Raw genomic sequence first — 20,727 nt, 5'->3', positions numbered from 1 at the left:
GCAAAAAATAAATAAAAGGCAAAAATCTGAATAAGTTGTGTTTCAAATTTTAGGTTGATATCTCAAAAAATAAGCTTTCAGTGAGATTTTGTTCTGGCGCAGTACCAAACTTTTCCACTAGTTGACATTACTACCCATATAAGGGCGCCTCCATTTCCATATGTTGTTTGAGTGATCTGAACCATTATTTTTTTACAATTTTCATACAATTTATGAAGTAGACATCCTATTCAGAAGTAGTATTGGAAATTTGGCAGATTTTGAAATGAATTCAACATCTAAGAAACCTAAAAAGAACACGTATGTGCATTATAGCTCGCTGCCTGCCACGAATGGTGAATCACAAATGGTGAATCTATAATTTTTTTCTTTTATATTTAAAACATTTTCAGACCTTTTTTTCTAAAACAATTGAATGGATGCTGTCTTTTGAACTCTTGGCATGAAAACAAACTGAGGTTTCTACCCTTCTTTCATGATTTTTCATGTTCATCTTTATTTCAAAATAAAGGTCTGAACACGCCTTAGGAGTATGAAAATATTATTGTTGCAAATTGATAAATTACGACTCCTCTGTAATTTATTTAAAAAATCATCCTAAAATGAAAACTAGAGATTGTAAGCTTTCAAATGATATATAGTTTGTCAAGATTGGTTTAGGTTTAGTATAGGATATTACTGTTTTAAATATATAATGGCCGTGGCGGGCCGGTGCCAATATAAGGGGTTAAAAGCCAGTAGAGCTCACGCTATGGCGGATTTGCTATTTAGGCTACATGGCGGAATTTGCAAGCGGAAAGACTAAACGCTTCTCCTGAGAGAAAACGGATGTGCTCGTGTGCGAGGTTAAAGGGTATACCAATTATGGGACAAGCCGGATTCCACCATATCTTTATGTACACCATATTAATCTTTTACATTGTAGTTCTTTTTTGTGTGTGTGCTGCTACCCATCCCTGTGTGTGTAATAAGCAATGTGCTATTTAAACAATGTGGCGCGGGATGTGAAAATAATAACTGCGTCGGGCTGAAACTACAGTAGCAAAAAACACTTGCGTTGCGCCTGGCGCCACATTGCGCTGGGTGTATGATAGGTTCCCTAGACCGCTGATGAGTATGATAATGAACTCAACCAATTAAATGATTTCAAATACTGTAATAGCAATTAGAGCAACCACATCTACAAAACTCTTCAGCATGACTGCTTGAGTCAGTAAACAACTCTTCACTAGATTTACTCTTCACTTATTCTTTACTGCCGTCCCTTCTACACCCACATAACATCTGAATAAATGCAATTATTCAGAGACAGGTGTACAACATGCCTTATTTCTAATGGATCTAGTCGATGAAATTACAGCTGGCCTCCATCTGTTGCTGATTTCAGGTTTCAATCCAGGATTTACACTTCTGATGTATAAATACAACATGCCTCACCTTTACCGCTAACAAGCTATAAATCATTCGTAGGTGCCTGGATGCTGATTTGCATGTTAAATGGTAGAAAAGTGTCATTATGTGAGGCAACACTTCTGAGGTTTGTTAGCATTTATTACATTGCAGTTGGAGTATAGAAAGGCTTTAATTACAAGCAGTTTCATTTATAGGTTACACTTCATTTTAAGGTGTCCTTGTTACAGTGTAATTATACATATAAGTACTGAGTAATAATAATTAACTGCATGCACTATAGGGCCAGAGTCAGGATTTGGGTTTGGTTCAGGGTTAGTTGCATCTAAAATGTACTGTTATAGTACGTACGTGTAAGCATGTGCAACAAGAACAGTGTAAAATAAAGTGATACCCATTTATATTTTCTGAAGAAATGAGTGTTGTTTGCCTGTGCTAGGGTTTTGGAAGTGGTTGCCAGGTCACTGCTGTGTTGTTCCTGAGGTTCCTGACTGGTCAGCATGTTGCTAGGGTGTTCTGGATACTTGCCATGCTATTGTACACTCCTAAAAATAAAGGTTCTTGGCATCAATGGTTCTGTAAGGGAGGTTAGGCCTAAGGAGGAAATGTCTGGCTTGATTCCAGCAGGGATGTCTGCAAGAACACAGAGTCCAGTACAATTCCATTTGACCACTTTATTAATCCACTGAAACCGGTAGAACAGAGCAGATGAGGGAGTACATAATGTGCGGCTTCTAGAACAGAAACACGAACACTTCAAGATAAATCTTATTTAACTTACACAATCAAAAGATACACAAAATAAACGTACATGTCTCATGAACACACATCCCAAACATCAAGCAGTTCCAACATTGCGCATCAATGCAGGCATTTATAAATCAGGACTCATTAGCGCATGGTTGCAGTGATTGGTTAATTAACAGAGGGAGTGTACAAATCAATAAGCAGCTAATTGAAGAGAAACTAGGACTGAGCAAATGAAATTGGGCATCTTAGTAAGGCAAACCAGGAAAAGAATTGTAAACAATGATACAAATAAAAGAAACAATCATCTTTAATATAGGTTCCATAAAGAACCTTTAACATCCATGGAACCCTTCCATTCCACATCCATTCTTTACTATTAAAAAGTTATTTAATGGTTCTTTAAAGAACTATTTAAGGTTCATTGGGGAACCAAAAATGGCATCGCTGTGAAAAAACCCCTTTTGGAATCTTTATTTTTAAGAGGAATTCTCCACAGAGCAAAATTACTCCCACAGTTTAGGTTTGTATGGTATTATCCCCCCATTTATTGCCTGCCAGAAAAAAAGAGTAATAGCACACCCCTCCTGAACAAGCCACATGATTTGAGGTACTGTATCATTTATTTCTGTAACATAGTGATGGATGCATAGTTATGTGCTGAATTTTAATACTTACCCTAAGTATTAACAATAGTGAATGTTTACATTCCTGAAAGAATGCAATGCAAGAATGTGTTTACATTACATTTAACATTTTTGAGTTTTCTCTGTCAGTCTTGACATCAAAATAGACATGACTGAACACTGTTTAATAGTCAGTCGGGTTCATAAAAAACTGTATATGTCATGATTCTGCCATCTAGTCATCGTCTTTCTTTAGGTCTTGAGGCAGGATCATGACAGACCCATGTTTTATGTGCAAACACGTGGTCTTGTTTGGCCATGTGCTTGTGTTGTCTCGTCATCTAGCCCCGCCCTCCTTGTTATCCTCGTTTTGTCATTATTGCTTTACCTGTGTCACCTGTTGTTATCATTAGTCTCGTCATTATTGCTTTACGTGTCACCTGTTTTGTTATCATTAGTCTCCCTATTTAATCCCCTTGTGTTTGCTGTCCTGTGTCGGTTCATTGTTAATCCTTGTCATTCTGTGAGTATCTTGTGAAGAGCTGTTGTCCTGTTGCGCTATTGCCTGTATTAATTCTTTGTTTTCTTGTAGTTATCTGTCACAGTCTAGTTAGTTGTTCTGTCTATGTTTTGCCCCCTCGTGGGCTTTGTTTTCCCCGTTATTTGTTTAATAAATCGTGTTGCCTTGACTACTGTCTGCGATTGGGTTCATCCTCCCTTCCACACCGTAACAGAATGAACCGACCAAGAGAGAACCCAGCAGACAGTATGTCTGATTCCGTCAAGCAACATTCGGACGACCAGGAACTATGGTGGCAGTCGGCTATCGCTGACAGTAAGAGTGGAAAACTTCCTTTTCCTCCCCAGGGTGAGTCGACCTTGAGACGGTACGCCCAGGTCGTGGAAGGGAAGAGATTTTTCTTGCCAGAGATCCTGGTCAACCGTTACTTCATCGCGGGTCTCAATACCCCTCCTCCTCTGGCTGTACGGGAGAGACTGGTCCACCGTTCTTTCCGAGAAGTGGTGGATCGTTTGTGTCAAAAGGAGCCGCAGACTCCCATGTCGTCATCGCCGGCCATGCTGCCCGTGATCCCGGAGGGTCGCGTCTTAGGCGTTGTTACGCAGGAGGAACAGGGGTGCCCCACTTCGACTCCTGAAGCGTCATCCGCACCTGTAAGTCTCCGCTGCAAGCGAGGGAGACGGATCTCGTGGGAGTCTGCTTCGGAGACTTCAGCGACGGAGTCAACCCTGCCAGAGTCTGTCCTCCCAGCACCAGTTACGGTCCCTGCTGAGCTTCCCCTACTGGTCACAAGCCCGGTTTTGGTCTCTGCTCCGCGGCCAAGGAGAAAGAGGAGGAAGAAGGGAGCTTTCTGTCCTCCATCTCTGTCTCCTCCTGAGCCCGCTTCAGTCAACGCTGTTCCAGAGCCCGCTTCAGTCAACGCTGTTCCAGAGCCCGCTTCAGTCAACGCTGTTCCAGAGCCCGCTTCAGTCAACGCTGTTCCAGAGCCCGCTTCAGTCAACGCTGTTCCAGAGCCCGCTTCAGTCAACGCTGTTCCAGAGCCCGCTTCAGTCAACGCTGTTCCAGAGCCCGCTTCAGTCAACGCTGTTCCAGTGCTGGCAGCAGAGAGGGTTGCTCATGAGTCTGCAGTCGTGAGAGCTGAAGAGAGAGCCGCGGCCGATTCTGCTGCTAAAGCAGTGTTACAGTCGGTTTCAGCTAGTCAAGAGATGCCGGTCGTCATTGCTGCCAAGACCCTGTCTGATTATTTGTCACGTCTCGTCAAGATCCTAGAAGTCCCAGTCAAGCCTGTCTTGTCCCCAGACCCCGTGCCTAGAGCTGCAGAGAAGGCTGTTCCTGAGTCGGCTGCTAGGATTGCTGTTCCTGAGTCGGTTGCAGAGAACGCGAATCCTGAATCAGACATGAGAAGCGCATCTTCCGAGTCTGATGTGAGGAGCGCTGGTTCTGATTCGTCTGCAGAATTCTATGACCCCGTTCCAGCTCCGCAGCCTGCTGCTGCATTGCCTCTCTCCACTGCCCAGCCACCTACTACATCCCCTGTCTTGAGTCCTGCTTCATCTCCTACTGTTTCCCCCATCAAGATTCGTCCCGTATCGTCGCCCCCTGTTGTCCCTATCAAGACTCCTATCAAGTCGCCTTGTGTTTCCCCGGTCAGCCCTGTCTGCACTCAGCCCCAGTCTGTTTCCCCCAAGACTGTTCCATGTGTCACCCCGTCCCAGTCTGTTTCCCCCAAGACTGTTCCACGTGTCTCCCCGTCCAAGTCTGCTCGGATTCCTCGCCCTCAACCCTCACCCCGTAAACCCAAGACCACAGTCCCACCCACCCACCCTGGACATTCCCCTATGAACTCTCTTGTTCCTCCGCCCCCCCTCCAGTGTTTGTTATTTTTATTGTTGCACCCCAACCCTGTCGTTGTGTTTTCGTGTCTGCCTTTAATGTTATTTGTCATGTTTAGTTGGTTTGTGTCTTTGTCTCAGTCCGTCATGTCCCGTGTTTGATGTACCCTTGAGGAGCGTCTGGAAGCCGCTCCTTAAGGTGGGGGTTCTGTCATGATTCTGCCATCTAGTCATCGTCTTTCTTTAGGTCTTGAGGCAGGATCATGACAGACCCATGTTTTATGTGCAAACACGTGGTCTTGTTTGGCCATGTGCTTGTGTTGTCTCGTCATCTAGCCCCGCCCTCCTTGTTATCCTCGTTTTGTCATTATTGCTTTACCTGTGTCACCTGTTGTTATCATTAGTCTCGTCATTATTGCTTTACGTGTCACCTGTTTTGTTATCATTAGTCTCCCTATTTAATCCCCTTGTGTTTGCTGTCCTGTGTCGGTTCATTGTTAATCCTTGTCATTCTGTGAGTATCTTGTGAAGAGCTGTTGTCCTGTTGCGCTATTGCCTGTATTAATTCTTTGTTTTCTTGTAGTTATCTGTCACAGTCTAGTTAGTTGTTCTGTCTATGTTTTGCCCCCTCGTGGGCTTTGTTTTCCCCGTTATTTGTTTAATAAATCGTGTTGCCTTGACTACTGTCTGCGATTGGGTTCATCCTCCCTTCCACACCGTAACAGTATATTAACTTCCACTGCTAAAAGTGCACAGCAGAGATGTAGCTGTAAAAAGGGTGGATAAATTATAAATCTATGTGGGTATCCTGCTGTGCATTGGAGACAAGATGAACTATCAGCATGTATATATATTTTAACATTTTAAATACTCTGTCAAATTGGTCAAATTTAAAATGTCAAATTAATAGTTTAAATGGCAAAGGATAAATTCCAATTTAAACCAATTATATTTATGTTTATAATAACAAATCAATTTTCTCTAAGAATGCCAAAGCACTGCCTTCTCAAAAGATGTGACAAAAACATTACAATATACAAGCGAAAAGTGACATGAGGACACCATCAATACACTTGCCATGTTTACTGCGGATTTAATTATATTAATAGTCGCCCAAAAACAAGACAAAAATTGATAATAATAGCCTCCTCATTAATATCACTATTAATATATTAGTTAATATGAGCATCACTCCTCCATAACAGGCTATTAAATGTATCTCAGTGTTGACAGATTGTCTAAGTATCATACCAGAAGTATTTAAATGTATTGTATGGTACATGAGTCAAACATACAAAATACAGATATTTATCTAGACCAACAACTTTTTGACATGACCTGCAAATTACTTTATTGTTTAACTATCGACCTCAGCTTGGAAATAACTGACCTAAGTGCCCTGGCAGGAACGTTAACTTGTGCTCGTGAGAGAGAGTCATTCTCCACAATGATCGGCTATGAAGACATAACATGAGATGAGATGGAAGACATGTGAAACACCACGTTCACGTGACGGTAGACGTAGGATCCACAGCTGGATCAATGAGTAAAAGCCCTATTACAACGACCATCATTTGAAGTGTCACAAAATTCAGAAATGATCGTACATTATGAGATTTTATAATCTGAAACCTAAAAGGACAAATAGGACACCCTACAGTCTTATGGACTTAACAGAGACGGTCATGCCGCAGCCATAAGTCCACAAGACCGCAAGAGCTCATGAAGTGTGCCATTTGGGATAGGGCCTTAGTGTTGGATAGTCTGATTCATTCTAGTAAATCTGTACATCTTAAATGTTCCTCTGGATCATATGTACGCCCTGTCGCAAATGGCACTCAAGTCTCTTGTGGACTTACAATGTCCGCTGCGTGCCCAAATTACGTCATGAAAGTGTGGACTGAGAGGAAGATCGCGAGGGCTTAGGGTTCCATTTGGGACAGAGCCGTAGAGTAGGAAAGCCTGATTCATTTAGTAAATTGATTTATCCTAAATTGTCCCTTCTCTCATATGTAGTTTTGGAAAGTCCGATTCATCTTAGTGAATTGGTTTGTTCGGATGGTTCATGTAAATGGGGTTTCACAAAAATGAATCACTGATTCGACTCCCTATACTATGCACTGATTAGGCTCTATATTTAGGCTACCTGTTCAAGTTGGATACTCTCACCTTAAATAAGATGCAACAAAAATATATATCTGTGATTAAATTATAAATTATATCATTGGACAGTTATATATTTTTACTTATAAAACATAACTTACAAGACTCTAGATAAATATTTTAACTTAAGATTAGGTTGTAGCTTGCCAAAAGTACCTTTTAAAGACACTGGCAGATATTGTGAGAAAGGCTTGAGAACTGGAAATTATTGAAATCTGCATTGACTGATTTGTTCACTTTAGACATAAGCATTGAAATATTGAGCTCTCTGATCAATTTGTCTGACTTCCTTTGGAAAGGTGTTCAATTGAGGTAAAATCACGATAATGTCTCATCTCTATATACACACAGGGCAATTATACTGTCCCCATATAGCGGTGACCTTTAAAAATGTGCAAATGTCTCAGCCTCATTTTCCCTATTCACTACACCTATCAGCAATGCCTTTCAACATTCTTGTCATCTTCATATGTTGTCGTATTATCACTTAGAAAAACGTGTGTTTATATATGTAGAACAGATTTTTTTTTACCTAGAAAGGAGCTCTCTTCTTAAAAGAAAACACAAAGGACAATGTAAGCGCCATCATTTAACAGTCAGTTCAGCCAAAAATAAAATTCTGCTGTCTTTAATCACCCTTATGTAATTTTTTAATACCATACGACTGGACTTACAGTACTTTCTATACATTATATAGATAATTTAGGGTGCCTTTGCATCCTTTTTTAGTCCCCATTTTTGCGGTTGTATTGAAGAAAAAACAAGAAACGTTCTCCTTTAGGGTTCTATGGAAGAAAAAAAGATTTTGAATAACATAGAGGTAAAAAGTTTTCATTTTGGGGTGAACTATTCCTTATTCCAAAAGTGTTCCAAAACATCTGACTCTGACCAGCAACAGAGCAATTACACATTCTCAAGGAGATTTCCTCCACATCAAGTTTTTCTGATCCAAAGTGCTGCGGGCATCTTATCGAAGTTAATGTGCGTAAGACTTAACTTTCCCAAACTAACCGTGTCTAGGCAGGCGTGCATTCAGGCCATGTATCAATGTGCCTCAGATTAACTGTGTGCAATGCATCGCAGCTTCATGATCCATGTCCAGAACTGGCAGTCTAAATATAGGCACAACAAAACCCCTTCTGTGCTGTATCTACATTCTGCACATCTCTACCCTCATCCACTCCTGAGCTTCAGCCAAAATGAAAATGAGCATAATTAGGTCCCGTGAGGCAGAGAGCATTAGACAGAGAAGCAATAATGGCACGGACGCCAATATCTTCCTGGTTTTGGAATGCCAATGTCACTTGCCATGCCAAAGGCTGCAGTGAGCGCTTGTTTGGGAAACCTGCACAAGATGACTTCCTTAACACGGAGTAGTGGGCAATTTTGATTTCCTGCACTTATCAGAGGAAAACAGGCACACATTTTGCACTCTGGTGGGGGGAATGTATGAAGAAAGCACAACGATGGTCATCAACTATACACAAAATAAAAAGAAGACATTTTACACACTATAAATATGTTTTCTGCTCATCTGCTATTATGTTTTTTGCATGTTGTTGAAAGCATGCCGTACGATTTTTTACAAAGTTGCCGACAAATCTGCAGCAACAGCGTGATGCTGTCATGACAATATGGACCAAAATCTCTTGAGAAATGTTTCCAGAACCTTACTGAATCTATGCCACGGATAATTAAAGCAGTTCAGAAGGCAAAAGGGGGTCCGACCCGGCAGGCTACTAGAAAGTTGTACCTAATTAAGTGGCCAATGAGTGTGTTGCAAGAAGCCAGAGGAAGGCAAGGTAAGGAAGACAGGACAGGAAGTCATTGGGAAGCACAGAGTGTGACACAGGATTGGCATTCAGCAAAGCAGAAAACAGACAGAAACACAGAGGCAGAACCTATTTTCACTGTCTTTGAACAGACAGGTGAAACTGTCCGAGGGGCCCTCACTGGGTAACAAGATTACAGTCACAAACCGAACTGAAAGAGTTCTTGTTTAGGGATAAATGAGTTTTCTAGGTTTTTGTTGGCATGTTTTGTCTAACACATTACATATTTATTTACTTTTTTAAGTCTTTTTATTAAGTGTGTGTGTGTGTGTGTGTGTGTGTGTGTGTGTGTGTGTGTGTGTGTGTGTGTGTGTGTGTGTGTGTGTGTGTGTGTGTGTGTGTGTGTGTGTGTGTGTGTGTGTGTGTGTGTGTGTGTGTGTGTGTGTGTGTGTGTGTGTGAGAGAGAGAGAGAGTTGGGGGGGGGGGGTTGTAATATGTATTATGAGCATTGCCTTATTGCGAGGAATTACATTACTAATATTGCTTCATATTTCACCAGATCCAAACCTCAACAGAGGACCCAAACAATTTCCTAGGGACCCTACAGCCTGGAAGTCATAACATACAAATCTATGCACTAGTACAAAGCTTTAATTGTAAAAGCGTGTCCAGCTAATTTAACATAAGTGAGTACATGAGAGCATGCTGTACTTTTTGTATAACTGGAGTATGTCTTTAATTTGTTAATCCACCCAAAAAAATCTATTTCTATTTATTAGAAATTTCAGTAAGCAACTCAAAATAGTAACGCACCAACAATGCGCCTGAACACACCTCGTTTTTAGACCAGCACGCACAGGTGCGCACAAATAGGCACAAATGCATTTGCTATTTAAACAATGTGGCGCAGGACGTGAAAATGATAACTGCGTCGGGCTGAAACTAGCTAAAAAAACTTGCGTCGTGCTTGGCGTGCATGGCGCCGGGTGTATGATAGGGCTCGTGTTGTTTTTTCAGCGATTCTTTTCGCAGATCTCATCCTTACACCAGTAGGTGGCGACAATGAGTGGTTCTGTAAAATGATTTATTCAAAACACTGATTCATTCAAGAGTGAAACAAATTAATGTTTTCATGATTCATTGAATCACTGACATTCTAAATGGGAAAAAAAAATTCATTTCTTTACGAGCGAGTCATTGAATCGTTCATTCAAACAATTCATTTGAATAAAAAAAAAACTCGGCTCTGTTTGTAAATCATTTTGTTGCCGAACCAAACAAAGATTAACTTACTTTATTATAGAGTAGTGATAGCATAGTTAAAGGAGTCTAACCCACAATTTTTAAATAATTTAGTGTTATTCTGATTTAAAGAAAGATTACATAGAGAATTGGTTTATCACGGCTGTAGTCTGTGTGTGTTACCCCAGATTGTCACTGGCCACCACATTAATAACAATTAAACAAATCTTTATCCTGGAATAACTGCTGCCAATGGCTTGCTGTTGATTCCATGGTGCAAAACTTCAGAGCAGGTATGTCTGTCAACAAGCCTTCTAGTGCTATTTCATGAAGAGCTTTCTTTTGTGCACTCAATATGTCTTGAGTTGAGCAATACATGGCATGTCCCCTGATGAGTATTCTAGCAGCCCATTGTTGTATGAGAAGCTTTTAAATAAAATACTGGATCACTGTTCCCTTTTGTACTGGGAAGAAGCCCAAAGTGACATACAGCATGCCAATCTGGGAAACTTTTGGCTGTGAAAATAAAGTGTTTAAAGCACATCCCATCTGGGGTCCTAGCACATACATGCTGTTGATGATAATTTGCAACCCGCCGGCTGGGATAGTAAACGTAGTGTGTGTGTGGACGAACAAGTTTACACTGACTTCCTCTAGTTTCCCACGCTTACAACAAGTGTTAACTAACTTCTGATTCAAATGAAGTAAGGACAAATATTCATTGTGAGACATTTTGCAGCCCAGCTGTGAAATAGTGTGTCGGAAGTGTTGCGTTTTCATTGTGGTCCCTGTGGGACACATAAAAGCAGCTTCCTGCAAGAATTAATCCTTTTATATATATATACACATTCCTGTTTACACTGATCCTTTTGAGGTGGATTGAGGGAAAACACACACAATACTGCAATCAACAGCTAAATGCCTTATTTCAAAGGTTGTCTTAAAAAAAATAGGTGCTTTTAACATTAATGACCCAACTCCATGTAATCTGGATTCCGTAATCAGATTCCCAAGATTTAGTACTTGTAATTCGATTTTTTTTTTTATTGATTACATGATCACATGTTATTCTCACCGTGGCAGTAAATTATTCATAATTCATTGATTCTCCCTACTATTTATTTTTTATCTTTTAAATTTTACTTTCTAAAAAAGCCTACTTCTTATATACGTTCAAGGTCTTCCAGGTTTGAGGAATTGCACACACAGACCAGAGCCTCTATATGAGCCGTTCACTGAAAACTGAGAGAAACGAGTTAGTTCAAAAGAAATCTAAAAGCAATCAAAAGGTAGTCTGATTATATTACCTTAAATGTGTAATGTTATGGATTATGTTACTAACTACAATCTTTTTCTGACTACAAATTGTAAGTAATCTACCCAGCAGTGTGTGTGTGTGTGTGTGTGTGTGTGTGTGTGTGTGTGTGTGTGTGTGTGTGTGTGTGTGTGTGTGTGTGTGTGTGTGTGTGTGTGTGTGTGTGTGTGATTACATTCAAAAAAAAAATCATAAAAAAAATTATACACTATTTGAAGCTTGTTATGCATTATTATGCTTTACTGAAGTATCACAGTGATACCTCAACCATGTGTGAGTCTGCACTTTGTGTGAGGAGAGCTATTTGTAAGAGTTGCTTGTTTTGTAGAGCATTTCAAATGATTTACTTACAATGTTGCTTCATAGTAAGGACGCTGCCTTATACGTTGGCAGTGGACAGGTTTGAAACCTGTCAGTATACAGGCGCATAACTAAAATAAGTCATCTGAGAAGGGTGCTTGAGGCTGGATTATTATAACGAAAGACATTTGATATAAAATCAAACAGTGACAGTGACAGCAGTCTTTTCATGTACTGTATGTCAAATCGGATTCTGCGACACTCATACATCTATTTTTCCACATATTCCAAGCCCTCTGAGAATCTTACACATGACAAGAGCTGTACACACTTTTAATAGGATAGGACATTTTCCATTTAAAATCTTACTGCTGTATTTCAATTTCAATCTCCATATCTACTTGGCTCACAGTCTGGGGGAGAAAAAAAGAAAAGCGTGAATGTCTGACAGATTCCATTTCATGATATTATATGAACCTGTACGTCTGAGGTTCTGCCACACTGAAGCTGAAATCTATTCCAGCATGTTATGCAGCCGGCAATATACAGTCTTGTGGACCGCATCCAAAACTTTGCAGACTGGGTCTTTACCCTATTAGCTTAAAACACAATCATTACTAGCACAGTGTGCACAAATTAAGCTTTCAAAGAGAGAAAATATTAATTAAATTGGATCTAAAAATAGTTGTGTTGGTAAGGAATGTGTGGCTTGTAGGATTTTATGTGACCTAGAAAAAGAGGATCAAAGGAATTTTGTTCATGGATTCAAAGTGTTCAATATTTCATGGTGGAATAATGCCGCCATGAAAGCAGTCTTGTGGTGGCAGACGAAATCTGTGCGGTGTCGAAAAGACTGGCATTGTGGCATTGCGCTGCTGTCATTCTGGCGCTGCTGCGATTATGCTTCGTTTTGTACTGCCTTGAGAAACAGACACCAGGGCTAAAAAATCACAAAAGTGAGGAGTCCTCCCTCCTTTTTCTTCCTTTTCATGATGTGATCTATTTAATGAGATGTTTTGCTTATTTAATTTGAACTGTCACATCTTTTTCACTCTCTGTCCTCGCCTTGCACTCATTCTTGAGACATGGGACGAAACAGGAAGAGAAAATGCGAAGGAAATTATTAAAAGGGTCATGAATTGAGAAATTTCGTTTTCCTTGAACTTTTGACATATAAGAGATCCTTGTACTATTTAAAAAAAAATCAGAAATCTTCCTTGTTAGTCCAAACATTTAATCCTGGTCTGTTTAGCATTCAAATTGACATTTTTAACACCGAACCTAAAGGCAAAGGGATACGTTCTCAACCTGGTGGTCGGCTTTTATGACTATTGCCTATTTTGAGACAGAACTGTCGATGTTGTATTGTTGTATGTGCGTAGCCTGCATGTGATGGTATTTTGACCAGCTGAGATCTCATGAAGAGCTTATAAAACGAGTTAAGGAGTCAAAACAGCGGCAGGAATGGCAACATCACGACTATGTTGAGAAAAAAACGATATGCTTGAGCATTATGTCCTTTTTAGGGTTGCATGATCCTCTTTTTGGTAATGGCAGAGACGTCGGAATTGATTTTAATATGAAAAACTGTTTACCAATCACAGGAGTGCGTTTACTTGCAAGTCTTGAATATGAGCATGATCAAAACGGATTGTTTCAAAGAGAGTATGAAAAACTGGATAGAAAATATAGCCTATTACTTCTAAATTAGGATGTTTTTTGTTTGTTTGTTTGTTTTTAATGAAAAAATCTAGCTAACATTATGAGTGGACCTCAAAGAACATTATACAATTTTCACAAAATGTAGTTCCGTATTAAAAAACTATTTCTTTAGGGAAACAATGAACAATGTTGTTATTTTCAAAACTAATGGCAAGTCAAATTGAGACATGTTTTGCCTCAAGTATTTTGCAACGTGTTTTGCCTCAAGTTATAAGATTTAACCTAGCTCAATTTGAACAGAAGATCTAGACCTTGTTTCTTTCTGCTTCTCTATATCCATAACATGGAACATAATTATGCATTATGGTGCATTACGCACTGCAGCTCCTTCAGGTGAACTTTAGCTATCGGAAGGCTCTCTAATTATAAAGAACAGTGCTAGTTTTGACCTAGAAACCTCAACGTTAACACACAGACAGAGCTTGACATGGGCACATTTCCAATTAAAGAAGCAGCAGTGTAAATCAACGGTTTATTACATTCAATGTGGGATACATTTGCTGATAATGGTGAAAAAGCAGACTTTAAAAAGAACTCTAAGCTCTGTAACAAATCCCCACTGTTACTGTAGAGCACCAAATGCATTCTCCTCTTCTCCTAAACTCTTTCCCATCACATTTAGTTATACTAGCCTATAGGAAAGAAAAAGGAGCTCAAAGTTATTCATTTCAATTCATTTGGTACGAACGGATGGAATATCCCATGTCACTGTGCATGTATTATCACTTTTTATCAGCCTTGACCATTCTAGTGTCAAGTATAAATTTGTAAAGGCACATTTCGTGCAGTCACATTTTTCTGTGATATTAAATGAAAAATGAAAATATTATATTTTCCATTAAGCAAATGAAGCCAGATTTAAAAACCATTAAGATTTTTTGCAGTGTGTCATTATTTCATTATTTCCATGAGAATTAAGCACATTTCCCCTCAAAATTATCATTACCAAAATGTTTTATTTATTTTAAATATTTTTTGGAATTATCATTATTCTCAGCAGTAATTCTCATTAGGTTCTCATTACTGCTGTAGGGTAGGCTACTTTGAAATTGTTTTTACCATATTGCATAAAAACATATTGCATTGATAAATACAAACTGATATATTAATTTACATTACAGTAATAATAATTTTTTTTTAAATTGTGATAATGAGAATTGTCAGAAAATAATGGCAAAAAAGAAGAAGAGCTGTCTCATGAGATTGAAATTGAATCACTGTTATTCTAGACACTGTGAATTTCTTTGGAAATCAAAGACTTTTATCAAAGTTGTCTGATAGATAGTGAAATATTGAAGAATAACAGCTTCTGGCTACCAACAATTCTGCAGTTTCTCTCTCTCTATCTCTCTATCTCTCTCTCTCTCTCTCTCTCTCTCTCTCTATACAGTACGTCTAACACGACTATCGTTTGTCTTCGTGATTCATCATAAGCTAATTAAAATACAATCACCTTAGAAACAAACTTCAAAAGCTCAAACAGCACAACCCGAGCCTCGTTTCCAGATCTCAAGCACTTCCTTTCTTAACCTCCTTTGCTCCCACAGGTTATCAATGCGTCTTTTGATTGTTGCCTCGGAAAGTACTTCATTTATATTCCTCAGTAAAAGTGGGGCCCCCGCAGATGGCTCTACGATCAGCTTCCCCCCAAAAAAAAAACATTACAAGAGAGACAAACAAAAATGTAGCACAAATTTCCTTTAAAGGACAACTTCAACCAATACTTCATTGGCTGCATGAAGGGGAGAGACAGGGTCAGTGCCATTCTATAGTTACGGTTCTTCACATTAGAGCCAAACCCTGACGTTCTTCTCAATTCTCAAATGGCAGTCCTGACCTACTTAACACAAAAAAGGCCTCATAAAAACTTGATGATGTGCTTGTAAGTCATATGATGAGTTTCAAATGCTATCGCAAGAATATCACAAAATACACAAAAGTGTCCTCTTTTGAAAAACATTACTGAAATGTGTTTCAAATGTGTATGTAGCTATAAAATATACATTAGGCAGCTTAAACTTGAGAGAATTCTTCCTATAATTGCATTAGAAATATGTTGATTATTATGAATACAAAAAAATAACTAAATACATCCATTTAATCTCAGACTAAACTCAATCTTAATGATGAAAATGAAAGCATTTTGGCTCGGTGAGAAAGGCACACATAATCTTAAACTGAATTTCACATTTAAAGAACAGACACTTTGATTGAAAAACTGAAACTTTGAAGGATCCCCTCCATTTTCTGAGACAGCAACTAAATAAATCATGTGTTCACTGCAAACACGCACACACACACACACACACACACACACACACACACACACACACACACACACTGTCATGTATCACGGTACAGCCAGCCATGAAAAGGACAAACAGACAGACAGCAAGATAGACCGACAGCCAGAGAAACGGACAGCTATCTCTTTCTCATGTTCGATGTGAATATAGAAGTTTTATAACAGATCAAGGTTGTAAATTGAATCAGCCAGCACTATGGAGATTGTAGGAGCTGTCCAGAGTGCTGAATGAAAGAAATCTCTGTAACCTGTTGGTGCACTGCTGTTCACTTCAAACCATTCATTGCTAGTGTTATATCACTACAATCCCTTCTACAATATAAATGTCACAACAATGGATTTATGTTTAGACCTGAATATTAATATCTACCCACAAACAATCCATTTTAAGCAATGAGGGAAGTGTGGACAATAGGCTACTATTTCCAATGTCTAAGGTTGCTTATCACACAGTCATATCAAACTGAACGTTTCCTACGGATGTTTCATTCAATAATATGAAAAACTGACTTGGCTGCATTGATTAAATCAACGAGAAAGCAAACAGGTTCTTACATGCTATGATCATTCATTAATGCAGAAGCACGACATTCAATTTCAAAACAGCAATAGCATCATTGATATCCCAAATGTTTGATCATCTATGCTCTTAAATGATATACCTCGTAAAACCTTTAAGGACAAAATAAAATTGGTATCTTGAGATTGTGAATTTTTAAATAATCGAATTAGTTTTGAAATATACATTGGCTAATACAACATACAAGTTCAAACAATAATGCAGATTTTGATAAAGAAGCCAAGTTTTACTATATGAGGAAGTCGTGGCGAGATATATATTTATATATCTATTTTGCGCAGTATAGGAGAGGGACGCACAGAAACCCACTTACATGGACGTGATGTTCCTGAAGAGCTCTTCAATGTCATTATTGTTACTGCCATTGCCCGCCGGATCTTGTAGAGCAAGTAAAGGGAAGAAATTTCCACTGTCGGACTTATTGCAATAGATCTCAGTGGGCGAACAGCTGCATGTTGGTGGACAATCGAGCATGGAGCTCCAATAACCCTGGAAGATGCTTGAAAGAAAGAAAAGCCTCCAGGTGAACACAGGAACCGCTGAACAGAACCATATATCCATGACTTTTGGGTCCAAAACGACTCGACGTCTTCCAGGGCTGATGAGGATGGTGATGATGAAGATCGCTGATGGAGATATGAGTGTTTAATATCTAAATGCGTTGGCTACATAAGAGTGCGCGCGCCTGGGAACATCATATGAGGTTGGGCTCGTAATCTAATCGCCTTATCAAAAGAACAAGAGCAAATGCCACAACTCGCCGCGACTTTCCGTTCCACAGTCCATCATAAAGATGCTCTCAGTGTCCAAGCTGGAGGAAAGTACTGCTGAAAGCGCGATGCTCCGGATGACGAGTATAAAGTCCCACCTACTGGACAGAATTAAGACTGACACCTGCAAGAGGAGGAGGAATCCCATTTCCGACCAACAAAGGCTTTTATGTAAGACTTGCGCAGGAAAAAAAAATATAAATCGATTGTAGTTTATTCCTCTTTCATTAGTGATGGGTTTCCCATATGTTTCCGTTGTTTTTCTGTCACTGGTATTTTTAGTAGCATAGGATACCCAGTAAATTGATTTGTCAAGTAGAGAAGGCCGGGGCTAGTTGTCACACGGGGACGTTGTCATAGTCTCCACTTACATTTATTTATTTAAATATCGACATATTTTTTATAACCTATCAAACCACACTGACATATACTTCAAACGAGATTTTGACTTCCAGGTTGAATTGTGTTCTAAAAAAGGTTTCATAAATGTTTTCATAAATGTACAAATAGTACTAAATAGAAATAAATACAAATAGAAAACTAAAAATATCTGTTGAAGGTTCATTCAGTTATACTTTCCTCATTAGAGAAGTTTTACACATGTTGAAACAAATAGGCCTAGTTAAAAAAAAAAAAATATATATATATATATATATATATATATATATATATTTTTTTTTTTTTTTTTAACTTTAAAATATCTAGCCACTCAAGCCGCCAAATATTGAAAAAAAGAACACCTTTAACATGTGTCTACAGCAAAAAAAAAAAAAAAAAAAAAAAAAGGATCACTGGACTAAAACCAACAAGCAACTACTTTTAAGATGGTGTATTTTAACATGTATTCTAGTCCAATGACTTTCCATTGCAAGTGCATTAACACTATGATTTTTGCTTGTTTTTAACATAAGTTTAGAGTGCAAATTGTGTGTAGTAATTGACAGCAAGCCACATACACAGTTGAACATAAAAAAGTGCTTCTTGTAGTAAGCTACTATAGAAATTAACAGTTTTTATTACAATGTGAATCACCGGGACTATTGAGTTACATCAATGAAAGTCACTGTATTGTTTAAGTCAGGTATAAATAGATTCTAGTTCTGTAAAAATAGTTTTAGGGGGCAGTTGTGACCTAATGGTAACCTCGAAGGTTGTGGGTTTGATTCTCAATATCGACTGAATGATTTGAGCAAGGCATCTAACCCCCAATCGCTCCTTGGGCGAGACAACAAAAATGGCTGCCCACTTCTCTGGGTGTGTGTGTCCACGGTTTGCAGTGTGTGTTTGTTCACTTCTCACTAAACATAACGTGTGCACTGGATGGGTTAAATGCAGGAAAAATTCCAAGTATGGGTTACCATCCTCATTTACTCAGACTATATGTAAACAGAGCAACCAAGACAAGTCTATAAGTAAAATGCATATTTTAATACATTTTAAATCCCAAAGAGACTTTTTTTGAATGCATAACAATATCAGTTGAAATCCTAGTTTAAAATAAACCCTTTACGCATATTTTCAAATAAACAGTTATGGCAAATGTATTCTGAGTTGCCCTCTGAATATATGAGTACTTGGTCAATTTTCTTTCACAGCTAAGATCTCGTTTTTTTTAATGGTGTGGTCAGTATTGTCTTGCATTTCAAGTTACAGCATCTTGACATTCTGGAATCTTGATAATTTCCATAATGACCAACACAATCTACCAAGAGCAGCACAAATTAGCAATTGGTATAAGATGTGCATTTTTTCACCTTGCATGACTCAATTAAAAACTCAGAAAATGTTGCATCTGAATGGGAAACTCCTACAAATATGCAATAAGGTCAGCCACAAAAATAATTGTCCACGTCTTTTCAGCGCAAATTTTTCACTGCGTGTCTTTGGTAAATCCTTAAAGTTGTTTTTTTAGCGCCAAAAGAGGGTTTTGCGCTGGTGCAAGCTGTTACTAAATCCCCCCCTCCTTCCTCCCCCTCCCATCATTGAATCCATTCACACCTCTTCTATGACTGACTGGTGCTGGTCTGAGAACCACAGCTAGACTGAAGCACATTATCTGATCAGCAGGACTGGTTGTGGCCTGCTCTTCCCGAACCTTTTCATGTTAAAATCCAGGAAAAGGACAGTCAAGACAATCAGTGACCTGGTCACCCCGATCATTACATCTTTTAAGCACTGCCTTCCAAGAAGTAATTCAGAGCAATCAATGCAAAAACAGCCAGGTTCAAAAATAGCCCTCACGAGCAATTGAAACACACAAAGACATTTTTGTTTTCTAGAAAATGAACTTCTGCAGCTTGTGTCATATTATATATACTAAAACAGGGTGTGTGTGTGTGTGTGTGTGTGTGTGTGTGTGTGTGTGTGTGTGTGTGTGTGTGTGTGTGTGTGTGTGTGTGTGTGTGTGTGTGTGTGTGTATGTGTGTGTTTGAGTGTGTGTGGTCTGGGTAAAAACCATGTTGTGGGACCAAAAGAGCCACCAGTAATTTTTTAAAACTCACCGGGTCCTATCATACACCCAGACGCGACGCAATAATTTTTTGATAGTTTCAGCCTGACGCAGTTATCATTTTCACATCCTGCGGCACGTTGTTTAAATAAAAAAATGCATTTACGCCCATTTGTGCACCCCTGGGCCTGCTGGTCTGAAAACGAGGTGTGTTCAGGCGCATTGTTGGCGTGTTGCTTTTTTGAGGCAACTGAAATAGACCAGGTTTCAGTTGGTCAATGGCGCAACCAACTGAAACCTGGTCTAAAGTCAATGGCGCAGTATTTTTTAATTTTTTTATTTACAGAGCCTGTTAAGCCCTATTCGCACTGGATTGGTATTATCTGGGGATCTCTTGTGATTTAGAAATGACCCACCCACATTTGTAAGGGATAAGCGAAGCCTGTGATTTTGCTCGAACTTACTGACTTATCTCCTGGATATGATGTCAATAGGCTATTGCTTGGAAATGTCTTGTCGTTTAGGTCTAGCTGTATGATATATCATAAACAGAATATTGTTATTTACCGCATGCTGCTATACATGTCATCCATCTCCATCTAATCATTCTTTTTGTTTTCGCTCTTCTGATGATTTTCAGCTTTCTCTTTCTGCAAATTGTATAGCCTAGTTGTATATGGTGTAGGTATAGCGATATGACCCAGCACCCAAAATACTATCAAAACACTCCAGCCTCCATTCTTCGCGAAAGATGGATAAAAAGACGCACAGGAAGCAAAAACCTTGAAAAAATGATATAAGACCTGCCGTAGAGATGCCGATTCGCACGGGACGTGCGCGCTTTAACGCCATGTAAATAGCAAATCCTCCATGGCACGAGCGCAACTGGATTTTAATGGGAATGGGAGATGAGACTCTGATTGGTTTATTGCACGTTACGCCCAAATTACTCATTAAGAGAATAGGGACAACCC

The 20,727-nt window shown here is 39.1% G+C and overlaps 1 protein-coding gene across 5 annotated transcripts in view; it reads right to left on the bottom strand.

Annotated features, from left to right (window-relative positions):
- Nucleotides 1–20,727, bottom strand: part of ntrk3b (neurotrophic tyrosine kinase, receptor, type 3b) — a 172,124-nt gene that overhangs the window by 108,714 nt on the left and 42,683 nt on the right. For 4 of the 5 annotated variants that reach the window (XM_079590705.1, XM_079590706.1, XM_079590707.1 and 1 more), the window contains exon 1: nucleotides 16,848–17,357. The exons of the other annotated variant lie outside the window; for it this stretch is intronic. In XM_079590705.1, coding sequence (XP_079446831.1) covers nucleotides 16,848–17,095 — 248 coding nt within the window. In that variant the 5' untranslated portion in view covers nucleotides 17,096–17,357. Of the gene's footprint in view, nucleotides 1–16,847; nucleotides 17,358–20,727 lie in introns of those variants that run through there. 5 annotated transcript variants of the gene reach the window in all.

The sequence above is a fragment of the Phoxinus phoxinus genome (assembly GCF_949152265.1).
Source record: "Phoxinus phoxinus genome assembly, chromosome: 2".
Taxonomy (NCBI): Eukaryota; Metazoa; Chordata; class Actinopteri; order Cypriniformes; family Leuciscidae; genus Phoxinus; species Phoxinus phoxinus.
The sequence above is the reverse complement of the archived record's forward strand: the minus strand, read 5'-3'. Positions and strand labels throughout refer to the sequence as shown.